This window comes from Anolis sagrei, chromosome 10, assembly GCF_037176765.1.
Source record: "Anolis sagrei isolate rAnoSag1 chromosome 10, rAnoSag1.mat, whole genome shotgun sequence".
In the NCBI taxonomy this organism is placed as follows: domain Eukaryota; kingdom Metazoa; phylum Chordata; class Lepidosauria; order Squamata; family Dactyloidae; genus Anolis; species Anolis sagrei.
In genome coordinates, this window is record NC_090030.1 from 30,524,058 (window position 1) to 30,539,894 (window position 15,837).

The window sequence follows — 15,837 nt, forward strand, 5'->3', positions numbered from 1 at the left end:
AGGTTTACTCTACACGCATCATTGGTGAGATTCAGCATGCTCTCTGACTGTAGGGTAAACAACAAATCCCACTATGGTGAGTCAGTTCCCTCAAACCCCTTCAGTAGGTTGAGTTAGTCATGAGGGTTCTGTATGTCAAGTTTGGTCCAGGTCCATCATTGGTGGAGGTCACAGTTTCTCTGGTTGTGGGTGAACTACAACTCCCAGAAAGGAAGATCAATCCCCCCAAGCCCCTCCAGTAATTAAATTTCGGCATTTCAGGTATGTCTGCCAAGTTTGGTTCAGATCCATTGGAGTTTGGGTTCACAGTGCTCTTTGGATGTAGATGAACTTCAATTCCCTTAAATCAAGGTGAATTTCTCCCAAAGATCTCCAGTAATTTTTGCTGCTCGTGGGGGCTATGTGTACCAAGTTTGGTCCAATTCCATCTTTGGTGGAGTTCAGAATGCTCATTGATTCCAAGTGAACTAAAAAGCTCAGTTCCTACAATTCCAAAATGTTCATGCCAATTCCCCTCAAAATCCACCAGTATTCAAATTTGGGCAAATTGAGCATGCATGCCAAGTTTGGTACAGATCCATCGTTTGGATTCATAGTGCACTCTGGATGTAGGCGAACTACAAATCCTGTAAATCCCTCCAAAGACCTCAAGTATGTTTTATTGGTCATGTGGGTTCTTTGTGCCAAGTTAGTTCCAGGTCCATCGTTGGTGGAGTTCAGAGTGCTCTTAGATTGCAGGTGAACTATACATCCCAGGACTATACATCCCAACTCCTATAAATCATGTGAATTCTCCCCAAACCTCACTAGCAGGTTCAGCTGGTGATCAATGCCTCGGTTTGTTGTGTGGCATAGAAAAGAATAGGCAAGGGTTAAGGAAGAGGTAGTGGGCGGGGCCATGCAAATTCTACACCAAAGGAGAGAGTCAGGAACACTAGGATGTCTGTGGTGGAGGAAAAACAGAAAATCTAGGACAAAATTGTCCCTTTATAAAAGCCTTCCCTTGGGTGGTGGGCAGTATGGTGTTTGTGGAAGACATTGGTACATGTTTACGGCGCTCACTATAACCCGCAATGTCATTGGAGGGAGAGCCTTTGGTGCCTCCTGAATAGTCGGAGCTATAGCTGTTTGTAGAGGCAGGAGCTTGTCTGTGTAAGGGGTGGTTTTACCAATTTCTCACTCTGATATAGAGCCAATTATCCATTCAATAATAGAGTAAACTTATAAATGCAATAATAATAAATAGAGTAGGCTAATGAATGTAATAATAACAATAATAATAGATGTAATAATAATACAAGAGAAAAATAATAAATGTAATAGTAATAATAATAGAATAAAATAATTAATATAATAATAATAGAGAAAAATAATAAACAACTTTAACTTGAGTATACGCCGAGCGGGACTTTTTCAGCCTTAAAAAATTAGAGTAAACTAATTAGAGTAAACTAATGAATGTAATAGTAATAATAATAAATAGAGAAAAATATACATGTAATAATAAAAGAGAAAATAATAAATGTAATAATAGCAACAATAAATAGAGTAAAATAATTAATATAATAATAATAGAGAAAAATAATAAATGTAATAATAACAAAAATAATACATGTAATAATAATAAAAGAGAAAGATAATAAATGTAATAATAATAGGGAAGAATAATACATAACTTTGACTCGAGTATACGCCGAGCGGGACTTCTTCACATTTAAAAAATTAGAGTAAACTAGTTAGAGTAAACTAATAAATGTAGTAATAATAAATAGAGAAATATATACATGTAATAATAATAAAAGAGAAAAATAATAAATGTAATCATGGCAATAATAAATAGAGTAAAATAATAAATATAATAATAGGGAAAAATAATAAATGTAATAATAACAAGGGAGCCCCCGGTGGCTCAGTGGGTTAAAGCACTGAGCTGCTGAGCTTGTTGATCGAAAGGTCGCAGGTTCGATTCCGGGGAGCGGCGTGAGCTTCCGCTGTCAGCCCTAGCTTCTGCCAGCCTAGCAGTTCGAAAACATGCAAATGTGAGTAGATCAATAGGTACCGCTCCGTCGGGAAGGTAACGGTGCTCCATGCTGACTGCCACATGACCTTGGAGGTGTCTACGGACAACGCTGTCTCTTCGGCTTAGAAATGGAGATGAGCACCACACCCCAGAGTCAGACATGACTGGACTTAATGTCAGGGGACTACCTTTACCTTTTTTAATAATAACAATAATAATACATGTAATAACAATAAGTAGGATAAAATAATAAATATAATAAAATAATAAATATAATAAATAAAATAATAAATATAATATTAATACAGAAAAATAATAAACAACTTTGACTCGAGTATACGCTGACTTTTTCAGCCTTAAAAAATTAGAGTAAACTAATAAATGTAGTAATAATAAATAGAGTAAACTAACGAATGTAATAATAATAATAAAGAGAGAAAAATAATAAATGTAATAATAACTCTTTCCAATTTTTGGATGGAGTTTCACTGCAGACCATATATGCTCAACATTTAGCATTTGCTGTTTCACAGATACACATACCTATATTTATGTGTATGTCCTCCATTGCTGCACCTGGAGGAGCATTAGAATGCCTTGATTCTGCATTGGGGAATTTTTTTCTGTGACCTGCATCTCATTCTTGTATGTTTCTTTCAGGCCGCCATCTGCCGCTGCAGCCAGCCCTTGTCCGGCTTCAACGCTCGCTGCCCGGAGGATGAACAGCTCTTGCAGGCCATTGGGGAGGCAAACCCGGGAAGCCCCTTCATGTATGTCGTAGACACAAGGCCAAAGGTATCTTCTATAGGGGAAAACAGGGAGGCACTTACATAATTTGCATTTCTGTTGCTACTTCATCCTCATCCTCATTATCACCATTATCTTCTTTTTTTTAAAAAAAAACTTAATCTTTATTGATAAAATTTCCATAAAAACACAAAATAGTATATATAAAATCTTTGGATAGCCAAAGAAAAGAAAAAGAAAGTGAAGAATATATATATATATATATATATATATATATATATACTTTCAGAACTCTAACACAACTTTCAAATTTTCATTATAAATGGCAGTTCCTAATTGGTTCTGTCATAAAAATCATCAATAATGACATTTTGAAAGTTTTGTTAGAGTTCTGAAATTTTCACCACCAGAACTTTAGCAACACTGTAGAAGCAAAGCACCAGCGCCCCCTAGTTATGGCTTTATGGCTCCGGCCCAGCGTACCTGTCCGAACGTATCTCCTTCTACGTCCCACCTTGGAGTTTGAGATCTGCTGAGGGGGCCCTGCTCTTGGCCCCACCTTTATCGCAAGCGAGACTGGTGGGGACGAGGGACAGGGCCTTCTCGGTGGTGGCCCCTCGCCTGTGGAATGCACTCCCCGGGGAAATTAGGACATCAACATCCCTCCTCTCCTTCAGGAAGAAGCTAAAAACCTGGATGTGGGACCAGACCGTCGGGTAAGCTGGCAGAGGGTCAAAGACAACCAATAATGACCAGAGTAGGAAAGGATAATGACAATGCTAAATAGTTTACGGAATTGGATTTGGTGAACGCTGACCACAAGATTTTTTTATTGCTGTTAGTATACTGTCTGATTGTTTTAATCAGTTATAACTGTGATATTATGTGGTAAATTTGTGTATTGTATATTGCATTGTATATTTGTGTATTTTATTGTGTATTTATTTATTGTGTATTTGTAAATTTGTGTATTGTATATTGAACCGGGGGAGGAGCCCCCGGTGGCACAGTGGGTTAAAGCACTGAGCTGCTGAGCTTGTTGATCGAAAGGTCGCAGGTTCGATTCCGGGGAGCGGCGTGAGCTTCCGCTGTCAGCCCCAGCTTCTGCCAACCTAGCAGTTCGAAAACATGCAAATGTGAGTCGATCAATAGGTACTGCTCCAGCGGGAAGGTAATGGTGCTCCATGCAGTCATGCCGGCCACATGACCTTGGAGGTGTCTATGGACAACGCTGGCTCTTTGGTTTAGAAATGGAGATGAGCACCACACCCCAGAATCAGACATGACTGGACTTAATGTCAGGGGACTACCTTACCTATATTGCATTGTATGTTGTAATTGTTAGGCATCGAATTGTGCCTTTTGTAAGCCGCCCTGAGTCCCCCCCTCGGGGGTTGAGAAGGGCGGGGTAGAAGCACCCCAAATAAATAAATAAAATAAATAGTTTCACAAGCAGAACTTTAGTTTTGTCAGTACTTTAGAACCATTTAGTACCATGGATTGCACATGCCTACTATAAATCCCAGCAACTTCAACTCTCAAATGACAAAATCAACCCCCCCAACTGTCCTCCCTTCCTGAATTAGACTGCACCTGGCTCTCAGTAGTTTCATTATCAACAGCATCATCCCTTGCTGTGGGAAACAACTGAACTTCGGATTGATTTTGTCATTTGAGAGTTGTAGTTCAGCACCCTTCATCTCATTTGCAAGTCCATGAGGCATGAAGCACCGTGGATAACTATTTTGTGCCATTTCATCCCTCCAGTTGAATGCCATGGCCAACCGAGCAGCCGGGAAGGGCTACGAAAACGTGGACAATTATGACAACATCCGCTTTAAGTTCATCGGCATCGAAAACATCCACGTGATGAGGAGCAGCCTGCAGAAGCTGTTGGAAGGTGTGTGTTTTTACCATCTTGTAGATACGAAAGCCTGTGTACTTTGGGGGTGTAGGAGCAGAAAGAGATTAGCCAAGTAAATACCTTGGCTTACTCATGCAGCAGAAATTGATAAGTGGCATTATGGGTTGCTGCAAGGAGCTTACCTGGAAGGGACAGATTTTGGTGTAAGGAAGGCTCCTTGGAATAAAAGCCATTTAGCCTCAAGACTAGAAGACTTCAAACTACAACAGGAAGAATGTATTGTCGAAGGCTTTCATGGCTGGAATCACTAGCTTGTTGTAGGTTTTTTCGGGCTATATGGCCATGTTCTAGAGGCATTTTCTCCTGACGTTTCACTTGCATCTATGGCAAGCATCCTCAGAGGTAGTGCCATAGATGCAGGCGAAACATCAGGAGAAAATGCCTCTAGAACATGGCCATATAGCCCGAAAAAAACCTACAACAACCCATACAACAGGAAGGTGGATTGTTTATTCTTCCAGTAAATTGTTCAGATCTAATCAGCCAAATGGAATGTGAATGTATGAGAATCAGAAGCTGGTGTCCTCACTTTTCTCGCTAGGGCAGTATTTCTCAGCATGGAGGTCAGAACCCCAGGAGTGGGGTCATAAGGGGGTGTCAGAGGGGTCACCAAAGACCATCAGAAAATACAGTATTTTCTGTAGGTCATGGGGTTTTCTGTGTGGGAAGTTTGACCCAATTCTATCATTGGTGGGGTTCAGAATGCTCTTTGATTGTGGGTGAACTATAAATCCCAGCAACTACAACTCCCAATGTCAAGGTCTATTTTCCCCAAACTCCACCAGTGTTCACATCTGGGCATATTGAGTATCCGTGCCAAGTTTGATCCAGATCCATCATTGTTTGAGTCCACAGTGCTCTCTGGGTGTAGGTGAACTACAATTCCAAAACCGAAAGTCAATGCTCACCAAACCCTTCTAGTATTTTCTCTTGGTCATGGGAGTTCTGTGTGTAAAGTTTGGCTGAATTCTATCTTTGGTGCAGTTCAGAGTGCTCTTTGATTGTAGATGAACTATAAATCCCAGCAACTACAACTCCCAAATTTCAAGGTCTATTTTCCCCAAACTCCACCAGTTTTCACATCTGGGCATATTGAGCATTCATGCCAAGTTTGGTCCAGATCCATCATTGTTTGAGTGCACTGTACTCTCTGGATGTCGGTGAACTACAACTTCCAAACTCAAGGTCAATGCCTACCAAACCCTTTCTGTGTTTTGTGTTGGTCTTTGTGCCAAGTTTGGTTCAATTCCATTGTTGGTGGAGTTCAGAATGCTCTTTGATTGTAGGTGAACTATAAATCCCAGCAACTACAACTTCCAAATGACAAAATCAATCCCCACCCAATCCCACCAGTATCCAAATTTGGGTGTATCGAGTATTTGTGCCAAATGTGGTCCGGTGAATGAAAATACATCCTGCCTACCTGATATTTACATTACAATTCATAACAGTGGCGAAATGACAGTTTTGAAGGAGCAATGAAAATAATTTATTTTATTTATTTACGCTATTTCTATCCTGCTCATATCAGCCCTAAGGTGACTCATAATGTTATGGTTGGGGGTCACCACAATCTGGTGAACTGTATTAAGGGGTTGCAGCATCATGAAGGTTGAGAAACACTGCTTTAGAGGCCTCATCTTTGGTCTGCTGTACTTGCAACCTTGACGGTTATGAAAGACACATGTTGAAAACATTCTTAAATGCCTGTTTTGCATGAACAGAGTAAGTGGCGTCCATGTGAACAGTCTCTCCATGCAAGGAAGAGACTTGATGGAAGGCTGGCGGAGACTGTTCTCTCAAAATTTCTGCATTTCTTCCCTTAGTGTGCGAGACAAAGTCTCCTTCCATGAGCGACTTCCTGACGGGGCTGGAGAACTCCGGCTGGCTGCGGCACATTAAAGCCGTGATGGATGCCGGCGTCTTCCTCGCGAAGGTAATCCCTTATGTCTCATCGGTCAAGGGATATATGGTCCTCCGCTTCTCCCCGAATCTTTGCTTCACAGCTGGGCTCTGGACAAGATAATTTGTCCAGATTACAAGCGGAGCGCCGCAGGGTTCCGTCCTGGGCCCAGTCCTGTTCAACATCTTTATTAATGACTTAGATGAAGGGTTAGAAGGCAGGATCATCAAGTTTGCAGACAACACCAAATTGGGAGGGATAGCCAATAGTCCAGAGGACAGGAGCAGAATTCAAAACGATCTTGACAGATTAGAGCAGTGGTTCTCAACCTGTGGGTTCCCAGATGTTTTGGTCTTCAATTCCCAGAAATCCTAACAGCTGGTAAACTGGCTGGGATTTCTGGGAGTTGTAGGCCAAAACACCTGGGGACCCACAGGTTGAGAACCACTGGATTAGAGAGATGGGCCAAAACTAACAAAATGAAGTTCAACAGTGACAAATGCAAGATACTCCACTTTGGCATGAAAAACGAAATGCAAAGATACAAAATGGGGGACGATGCCAGGCTCGAGAGCAGTATGTGTGAAAAAGATCTTGGAGTCCTCGTGGACAACAAGTTAAACATGAGCCAACAATGTGATGTGGCGGCAAAAAAAGCCAATGGGATTTTGGCCTGCATCAATAGGAGCATAGTGTCTAGGTCCAGGGAAGTAATACTACCCCTCTATTCTGCTTTGGTTAGACCACACCTGGAATATTGTGTCCAATTCTGGGCACCACAATTCAAGAGAGATATTGACAAGCTGGAATGTGTCCAGAGGAGGGCGACTAAAATGATCAAGGGTCTGGAGAACAAGCCTTATGACGAGCGGCTTAAGGAGCTGGGCATATTTGGCCTGAAGAAGAGAAGGCTGAGAGGGGATATGATAGCCATGTATAAATATGTGAGAGGAAGCCACAGGGAGGAGGGAGCAAGCTTGTTTTCTGCTTCCCTGGAGACTAGGACGCAAAACAATGGCTTCAAACTACAAGAGAGGAGATTCCATCTGAACATGAGGAAGAACTTCCTGACGGTGAGAGCCGTTCAGCAGTGGAACTCTCTGCCCTGGAGTGTGGTGGAGGCTCCTTCTTTGGAAGCTTTTAAACAGAGGCTGGATGGCCATCTGTCAGGGGTGATTTGAATGCAATATTCCTGCTTCTTGGCAGGGGGTTGGACTGGATGGCCCATGAGGTCTCTTCCAACTCTTTGATTCTATGATTCTATGATTAATAACTGGGGCAACCTACAGGGAGTGGTCAACCCCCCTGTTTAAGGAGCTCCACTGGTTGCCATTTATTTTCTGGTCCCAATTCAAGGTGCAGGTTATCACCTATAAAGCCCTAAACAGTTTGGGACCCTCCTACCTTTGTGACCATATCTCCCTCCATGAACCACCTCGGGCCCTCCGATCTTCCGGGGAGGCCCTTCTCTCACCCCTGCCAGTTTCTCAAGCTCGCCTAGTAAGTACAAGGGAGAGAGCCTTTTCCGCTGTGGCTCCCCGACTCTGGAACTCACTGCCTGGAGAAATTAGGAAAGCCCCTTCCCTAGAAATCTTCAAAAAGAACCTTAAAACCTGGCTCTTCCGCTGCGCCTTTGGTGAGTAGTTATATAATCCCACATGATTGCTCTGCCTCAGAGTTCTGTCATTGGAGTATACATCCCCCCTCATGGGAAAGCTTGATTCCACAACTCCGGCTAAAATGAGCCCTCCTCCGTAAATTACCTGCTTCCCTCTTTTATCTCGCCTGAGTTTTTAATCAGTTTGTCCTTTTAATTACTACATGTTGCCCGCCCATTATTATTGTGCCTGTACATATTATATATATATTATATATATATATATATACACACACACACACACACACATACACACACACACACACACACACATACATACATATACATATATACTAGCGGTCCGCTGCAGGGCGTTACTGTGGCCCAGTCTGGTGATCTGGAAAATAAAGTAATGAGAAAGTTTTGGTTTCTAATATATGTTATTTCTTTGTGCTTGTGGGTAAACAGTATTTCTTGCTTTCTCTTTGTCAGTGTTGATGTGGAGATTGTCTGGTTTGCCTACTCTGGAACATACAACATATCATTGTCCTTCTTTAGGGGTCTTTTTCAAATCTCTGATACTGCATCTGCCATATACATATGTTTGTGTGAATGGCTGGATGGCCCTTTGTTAGGAGGGCTTTGATTATGTTTTCTTGCCCTGGTGAAGGGAGTTGGACTGCATTTCTCAACCTGGGAAGTTAAGACCCCGGGGCGGGGGTTACCAGGGGGGTGTCAGAAGGGTCACCAAAGCCCACCAGAAAACACAGTATTTTCTGTTGGTCATGAGAGTTCTGTGTGGAATGTTTGGCCCAATTCCATCATTGTTGAGGTTCGGAATGTTCCTTGATTGTAGGTGAACTATAAATCCCAGTAACTACAATTCCCAAATGTCAATTTCTATTTCCCCCAAACTCCATCTGTGTTTATATTTGGGCATATTGAGTATTCGTGCCAAGTTTGGTCCAGATCCATCACTCTTTGAGTCCACAGTGCTCTCTAGATGTAGGTGAACTACAACTCCAAAACTCAAGGTCAGTGCCCACTAAACCCTTCTAGTGTTTTCTGTTGGTCATGGGAGTCCTGTGTGCCAAGTTTGGTTCAGTTCCATTGTTGGTGGAGTTCAGAATGCTCTTTGATTATAGGCGAACTATAAATCCCAGCAACTACAACTCCCAAATGACAAAATCATAATTTTTGAGTGATGGTCACTCCTTGTGTTGTGAGGTGTTTTGTGGCCAAGTTTGGTGTGATTTCGTTCATTGGTTCTTTTGTTTTTAAGGTACTCATTATGCACAGAGCATTTATATATATATAGATATTGTTATGTATTTATGTGTGTTATGTAATTTTGATGTTATTGTTTGTTGTTCACGTTTTCGGTTTGTGTTTTTGGTTTTTCTTTATTGCAATTGTCATTTGGGCTTGGCCTCACGTAAGCCGCTCCGAGTCCCCATTGTGGAGATGGTGGTGGGGTAATAAATAAAAATGATGATGATGATGATGATTATTATTATTATTATTATGCTCATTGCTGCAGAACTCAAGGCTTAAGCAACCACCGGGTGCTTTGCTTTGAGAATAGAATAATAATAATAATAATAATAATAATAATAATAATAATAGTAATAAGTGTCCGACGTGTGATCCAATTCAACAGCCAAGAGAGTGTCTGCTGTGGACTCATCTTGTTGTGTTTCAAATAATCATCATCATCATCATCATCATCTTGGGAAGTGTGCGATGTATGATCCAATACATGTGTCCGCTGTGGACTCATCTTGTTGTGTTTCAAATAATACTAATAATAATAATCTATATAAATAAATATGTAATGTTCGTTTGTGGGATTAACATAACTCAAAAACCATTGGGTGAATTGACACCAAATTTGGACACAATATACCTATCAGGCCAACCAGTTACCATCACCCCTAAAAACACACAAAAACCCAGCACAACGGACTTTAAACCCCTCCCCCCCAAAATAAACCATATATACATATACGCATACGTTCATACACATGTACAAAAACACACATACATACACACACACATATATACACAAGCACACACAAATATACACACCTACACACATATACATATACACATGCATCCACCATATAAACACACACATATGCATATACACAAGCACACACATATAGACAATATACGTATACACATATAAACACAGAAATATACATGTACACATGCACACATACATGCATATACACCTACACACATATACACATACATTCGCACATATATATGCATATACACAATATACATATACACATATAAACACAGAAATGCATAAATATATACACGTGTATACAATCACATATATACATATCACATATATGGGAAGTCTGACTTGGCCACGGTAGTCCACGCTCTGGTTACATCCCGTTTAGACTACTGCAACGCTCTCTACGTGGGGTTGCCTTTGAAGACGGCTCGGAAGCTCCAACGTGCGGCAGCCATGATACTAACAGGAGCGGAGCGCAGGGAGCATACAACTCCTTTGCTGCACCAGCTCCACTGGCTGCCGATTTGTTACCGGGCTCAATTCAAAGTGCTGGCGCTGGCCTATAAAGCCCTAAACGGTTCTGGCCCAAGCTACCTATCCGAACGTATCTCTGCCTATCAGCCCGCCAGGACCCTAAGATCTTCTGGGGAGGCCCTGCTCTCGATCCCGCCTGCATCACAGGCACGGCTGGCGGGGACGAGGGACAGGGCCTTTTCTGTGGTGGCCCCTCAGCTGTGGAACACCCTTCCCATGGACATTAGATCAGCCCCTTCGTTAATGGTGTTTTGAAGAAAACTAAAAATCTGGCTGTTCGAACAGGTGTTCGGTTAAACAATGCAATGTACACGATGAATATAGGAAACGGAATTATGGAAGACGAATTGGATCACGATTCTAGTTACGAGACATTAATGTGTTGTTATTGATGTGTCATTTTGTATATTATGCTGTTAATGGTTTTTAAATGTTGGATTGACTTTTGCTCTTGTTGTAAACCGCGTTGAGTCGCCTACAAGGCTGAGAAATTGCGGTATACAAGCAAAGTAAATAAATAAATAAATAATAAATATACACACAAGCACACATATATACACATATAAACAAATATATATACACAACTTTACAACGCATGTGCAAAACCACATAAATATAATCAAGCACACATATATACACATATACACAAATATATATATACACACACATATACACACACAAAACACATATACACAGACTGGGCCACAGCAATGCATGGCAGGGGAAGGCTAGTAACAATAATAATAACAGAAACAACAAGAATAGCAACAATAATAACACTTTGCTTATATCCTCCCTATCTCCCCAAGGGGACTCAGGGCGAATCACAGTACACATACAAATACAGGACAGAGACAGACAGAACAGAAAGGAGGTATGTTGTGTCAGCATCCAGCTTTTTGGCGCCTTGGAGGTTGTGCTCAACTCCAGCCACGGGGAGTGCTGTTGTTCCATCCTCTATGACAAAGAGCCATCAGGAATTCCTTCCTCCTTTTGGTCGCTGGGCATTTTCTTGATCTTTTTCTTTATGGTGTCGTAAAATACCTCCCCTGCTTGTTTAGCGATACCTAATTTCTCTAGGCATATAACAGGGTTAAGAGACAATAGCTTTTTGTAAACAAGCACCTTGGTATCCCTACGGATGTCCCTGTTGTGACTCAGCTGGAACCACAGAGTGTCTCTGATGAGGATGATGGGCTTCAGGTTCACAGCCTGGTTCAAAATGCCCCTGTTATAGACAGTGAAGAAGTGAAGTTTCCCGCAGCAAGGAATGAAAGTGTGGATACTGAAAATAGCCAAGTGCAGGTGCAGATTGACTCAGAGAAGGAGGACAGTTCTCAGCCTGATAATGATAATGAGCAAGCAGGGAAACAGGCTGACACTAACGAGCAGACTGACCCTTGATGAAATGGGAACCTTAGATTGGGCTGACCATTTGGAATTCAGAGGTCGAAGGAGTGTGAGGATAGCTAACAGGAAGGAGGCCAGAGGCCAGAGAAACACCTTTATGTTTTGCAAAGGTTATTAAGCAGTGTGTTTGAGACCAAACCTTTGTCAAAGCAGCTTTGCGTTTTACCAAGAAATTTGCCTTTGCTTGTATGGATTATCTTGCAGTCCTTGTGTTCATGTTTTCAGGACTTTGTGAGGTTCTCTTGGGTTTTTGTTTTGCTGGTGCCTTTTTGGATTAATCTTCAAAGTGCTTTTTTATATTGATCTTTTGAAACATTACCTTTGCTTTTAACCTTTTATTTTTAGTAAACTATAAAGACTTCTGGCTGTGTACAGTTTGGTGTTTTTCAGCAAGGTGAATCTACTCTGAGGTGCGACAGTCCCCACCCTCAAACACTCCCTGCTTCATTGGGGAAAATGCTGCACTCGCACAGCTCAGGCGGTGTTGTATTTCAGTGTCAATGTTGACTTTTGTGGAGAGGTGGCTGCCATGGGAGCGGAAATGGTCAACATTTTCTAGTGTTACACCATTACGCTGTGTAACGTCAGTGTGCAAAGACTTCTATCAGATTGTTGCCCTGCACCATGAGAGTGGCTGATCCACCTCATCCCCTTTAGAGATAAGAAGCCCTACCATGGTTGTTTCAGCTGCGAATTTGATGACAGTGTTGTGCAGCATCCTTCTCTGTGATTTATTTCGCCCATCTGTCTTCTCAGGCTGTGAAAGAGGAGAAAGCCAGCGTCTTAGTCCATTGCTCTGACGGCTGGGACCGCACGGCCCAAGTCTGCTCCGTCGCCTGTCTCCTTCTGGACCCCTTTTATCGGACCTTCAAAGGATTCATGGTAAGAGAGAGAAGGGGATCTCTGAGGATGTCAACCAAAACAACCCATTCGCTGTTGTGTTCTCTCCAATTATTTCTGACTTATGTGACCCTAAGGGGGTTTCTCATAGAGGGTTTCGTTTGGGCTGAAAAAATGTGACTTGCCCAAGAATCGTTCAGTGGGTTTCTAAAGCTGAACAGGGATTTGAACCCTGCTTTCCAGAGGCCTAATTCTAAACTATAGAATTAATACAGCTTCATGCCACTTGAACTGCCATTGCTAAATGCTGTGGAATCCATATTGTCTCCTGTGCTATTCTAATAATATGATATAATCTATATAAATAAAAATGTAATGTTAGTTTGTGGGATTAACATAATTCAAAAACCACTGGACGAATTGACACCAAATTTGGACACAACACACCTATTAGGCCAACGAGTGACCACCACTCATAAAAACACTGAAAAACACAGCAGAAGAGACTTAAAAACAAAAAAACCCATTATGCATGCGCAAAACCACACACATATATATAGACGCAAACACACATATACACAAATATACAACACATATACACACACAAAATACATAAACACAGACTGGGCCACAGCAACCGCAAGGCAGGGTATGGCTAGTATAATATAATTTTTATATTTTTTATATTTATAATTTTTTTTCGTGTCAGTAGCAACTTGAGAAACTGCAAGTCGCTTCTGGTGTGAGAGAATTGGCCTTCTGCAAGGATGTTGCCCAGGGGAAGCCCGGATGTTTTTGATGTTTTGCCATTCTTTTTGGGAGGCTTCTCTCATGTCCCCACATGGGGAGCTGGAGCTGACAGAGGGAGCTCATCCACGCTCTCCTCGGATCTGAACCTGCGACCTGTCTTCAGTCCTGCCAGCACAGGGATTTAACCCACTGCACCACCGGGGGCTCCATTATAATATTATAATGTAATGCAGTATAATACTAATAATAATAAGAAGATATTATAATTATGTATTTATATTGCATGTAGTATTACTAATATAACAATATAATGGTATATTACAATATAGTAACATTTAATGCTGATATTGTACTATGCTAATAATATAATATATTGTATGTATATATATGTTGTAAGCCGCTTTGAGTCCCCTTCGGGGTGAGAAGGGCGGCATATAAATGTCATAAATACATAAATACTCCACTTAGGCAGAAAAAATTAAATGCAACGATACAGAATGGGGGACGATGCCTGGCTCAAGAGCAGTACGTGTGAAAAAGATCTTGGAGTCCTCATGAACAACAAGTTAAACATGAGCCAAAACCACACACACACATATATATAGGCGGCAAAAAAAGCCAATGGGATTTTGGCCTGCATCAATAAGAGTCTAGTGCCTAGATCCAGGGAAGTAATGCTCTCCCTCTATTCTGCCTTGGTTAGACCACAGCTGGAATATTGTGTCCAATTCCGGACACCACAATTGAAGAGAGACATTGAGAAGCTGGAATGTGTCCAGAGGAGGGTGACTCAAATGATCAAGGGTCTGGAGAACAAGCCTTATGAGGGGCGGCTTAAAGAGCTGGGCATGTATAAGCTGCAGAAGAGAAGGTTGAGAGGAGACATGATAGCCATGTATAAATATGTGAGAGGAAGTCATAGGAAGGAGGGAGCGAACTTGTTTTCCGCTGCCCTGGAGACTAGGACGCAAGGGAACAATGGCTTCAAACTACAAGAAAGGAGATTCCATCTGAACATTAGGAAGAACTTCCTGACTGTGAGAGCTGTTCAGCCGTGGAACTCTCTGCACCGGAGTGTGGTGGAGGCTCCTTCTTTGGAAGCTTTGAAACAGAGACTGAATGGCCATCTGTCGAGGGTGCTTTGAATGCAATTTTCCTGCTTCTTGGCAAAATGAGGTTGGACTCTGGCCCATGACGTCTCTCCCAACTCTAGGATTCTATGAATCCTGGGAGCTGTACTTTGGTCAGGTGCCAGGACTCTTTGCCAGAGAAGGCCTTGTAAAACTGCATGCCCTTGAGCCATTGGTTTGAAACTGCATTAATTCTACAGTGTAGATGCACCCTTTGTCCAGTACCCAAACCACTATATGATGTTGCTAAAGCAGAGCCCTAAAACATAATTAAATTATGAGTTGCTGTGAGATTTTTGGGCTGTAGGCCCATGTTCCAGCAGCTTTTTCTCCTGGCGTTAGAAAGGTAATATTTGCCTGTTGTAAACTATGAGAAAAAGGGCTGTGTTTGTCATTTCCCAATTTAGTCCACCCCGTTTTCTCTGCAGGAATATGTTATTGCCATAACATAAGTGTTGCTGCTTAATTCACCTTTCCTCATTTATTTATTTACTAGCTTGAGGACCCGGCACTGCCCGGGTGATTTGAGAAAGGAATTGTGTATTTATCAGTTATTTATATGGCTCACAGTGGTCTCAGGAAGTTAATGAAGGTACTGCGAGTCCCATTATCTGTGGTCCATCCTCCTCCAAACTGCACCAGGATGGAGAGTGGGTCATGGGGGCTCTGTTGCCAAGTTTGGTCTTGATCAGTCATTGGGTGAGGGTCTCAGTGGTCTCAGAAAGTGAGTTAAGGTACTGCAAGTTCCATCATCCATTGTCTGTTCTCCCCCAAAACTCACCAGAATGTTGAGTTGGCCATGAGGGCTCTCTGTGCCAAGTTTGGTCTTTATTGGTATTTGGATGAATGTTGCTGTGGTCTCAGGAAGTGAGTGAAGGTACTGCGAGTCCCATAATCTGTGGTCCATCCTCCTCCAAACTGCACCAGGATGGAAAGTGGCTCATGGGGGCTGT

General features: G+C 42.0%; 1 protein-coding gene across 1 annotated transcript in view; it reads left to right on the top strand.

Annotated features, from left to right (window-relative positions):
- The window catches only part of LOC132763085 (myotubularin-related protein 8-like), a 76,840-nt gene that overhangs the window by 24,547 nt on the left and 36,456 nt on the right, over nucleotides 1-15,837 (top strand). Inside the window, exons 6-9 of the mRNA XM_060756456.2 lie at nucleotides 2,681-2,815; nucleotides 4,535-4,667; nucleotides 6,518-6,627; nucleotides 12,921-13,046. Coding sequence (XP_060612439.2) covers nucleotides 2,681-2,815; nucleotides 4,535-4,667; nucleotides 6,518-6,627; nucleotides 12,921-13,046 — 504 coding nt within the window. The remainder of the gene's footprint in view (nucleotides 1-2,680; nucleotides 2,816-4,534; nucleotides 4,668-6,517; nucleotides 6,628-12,920; nucleotides 13,047-15,837) is intronic.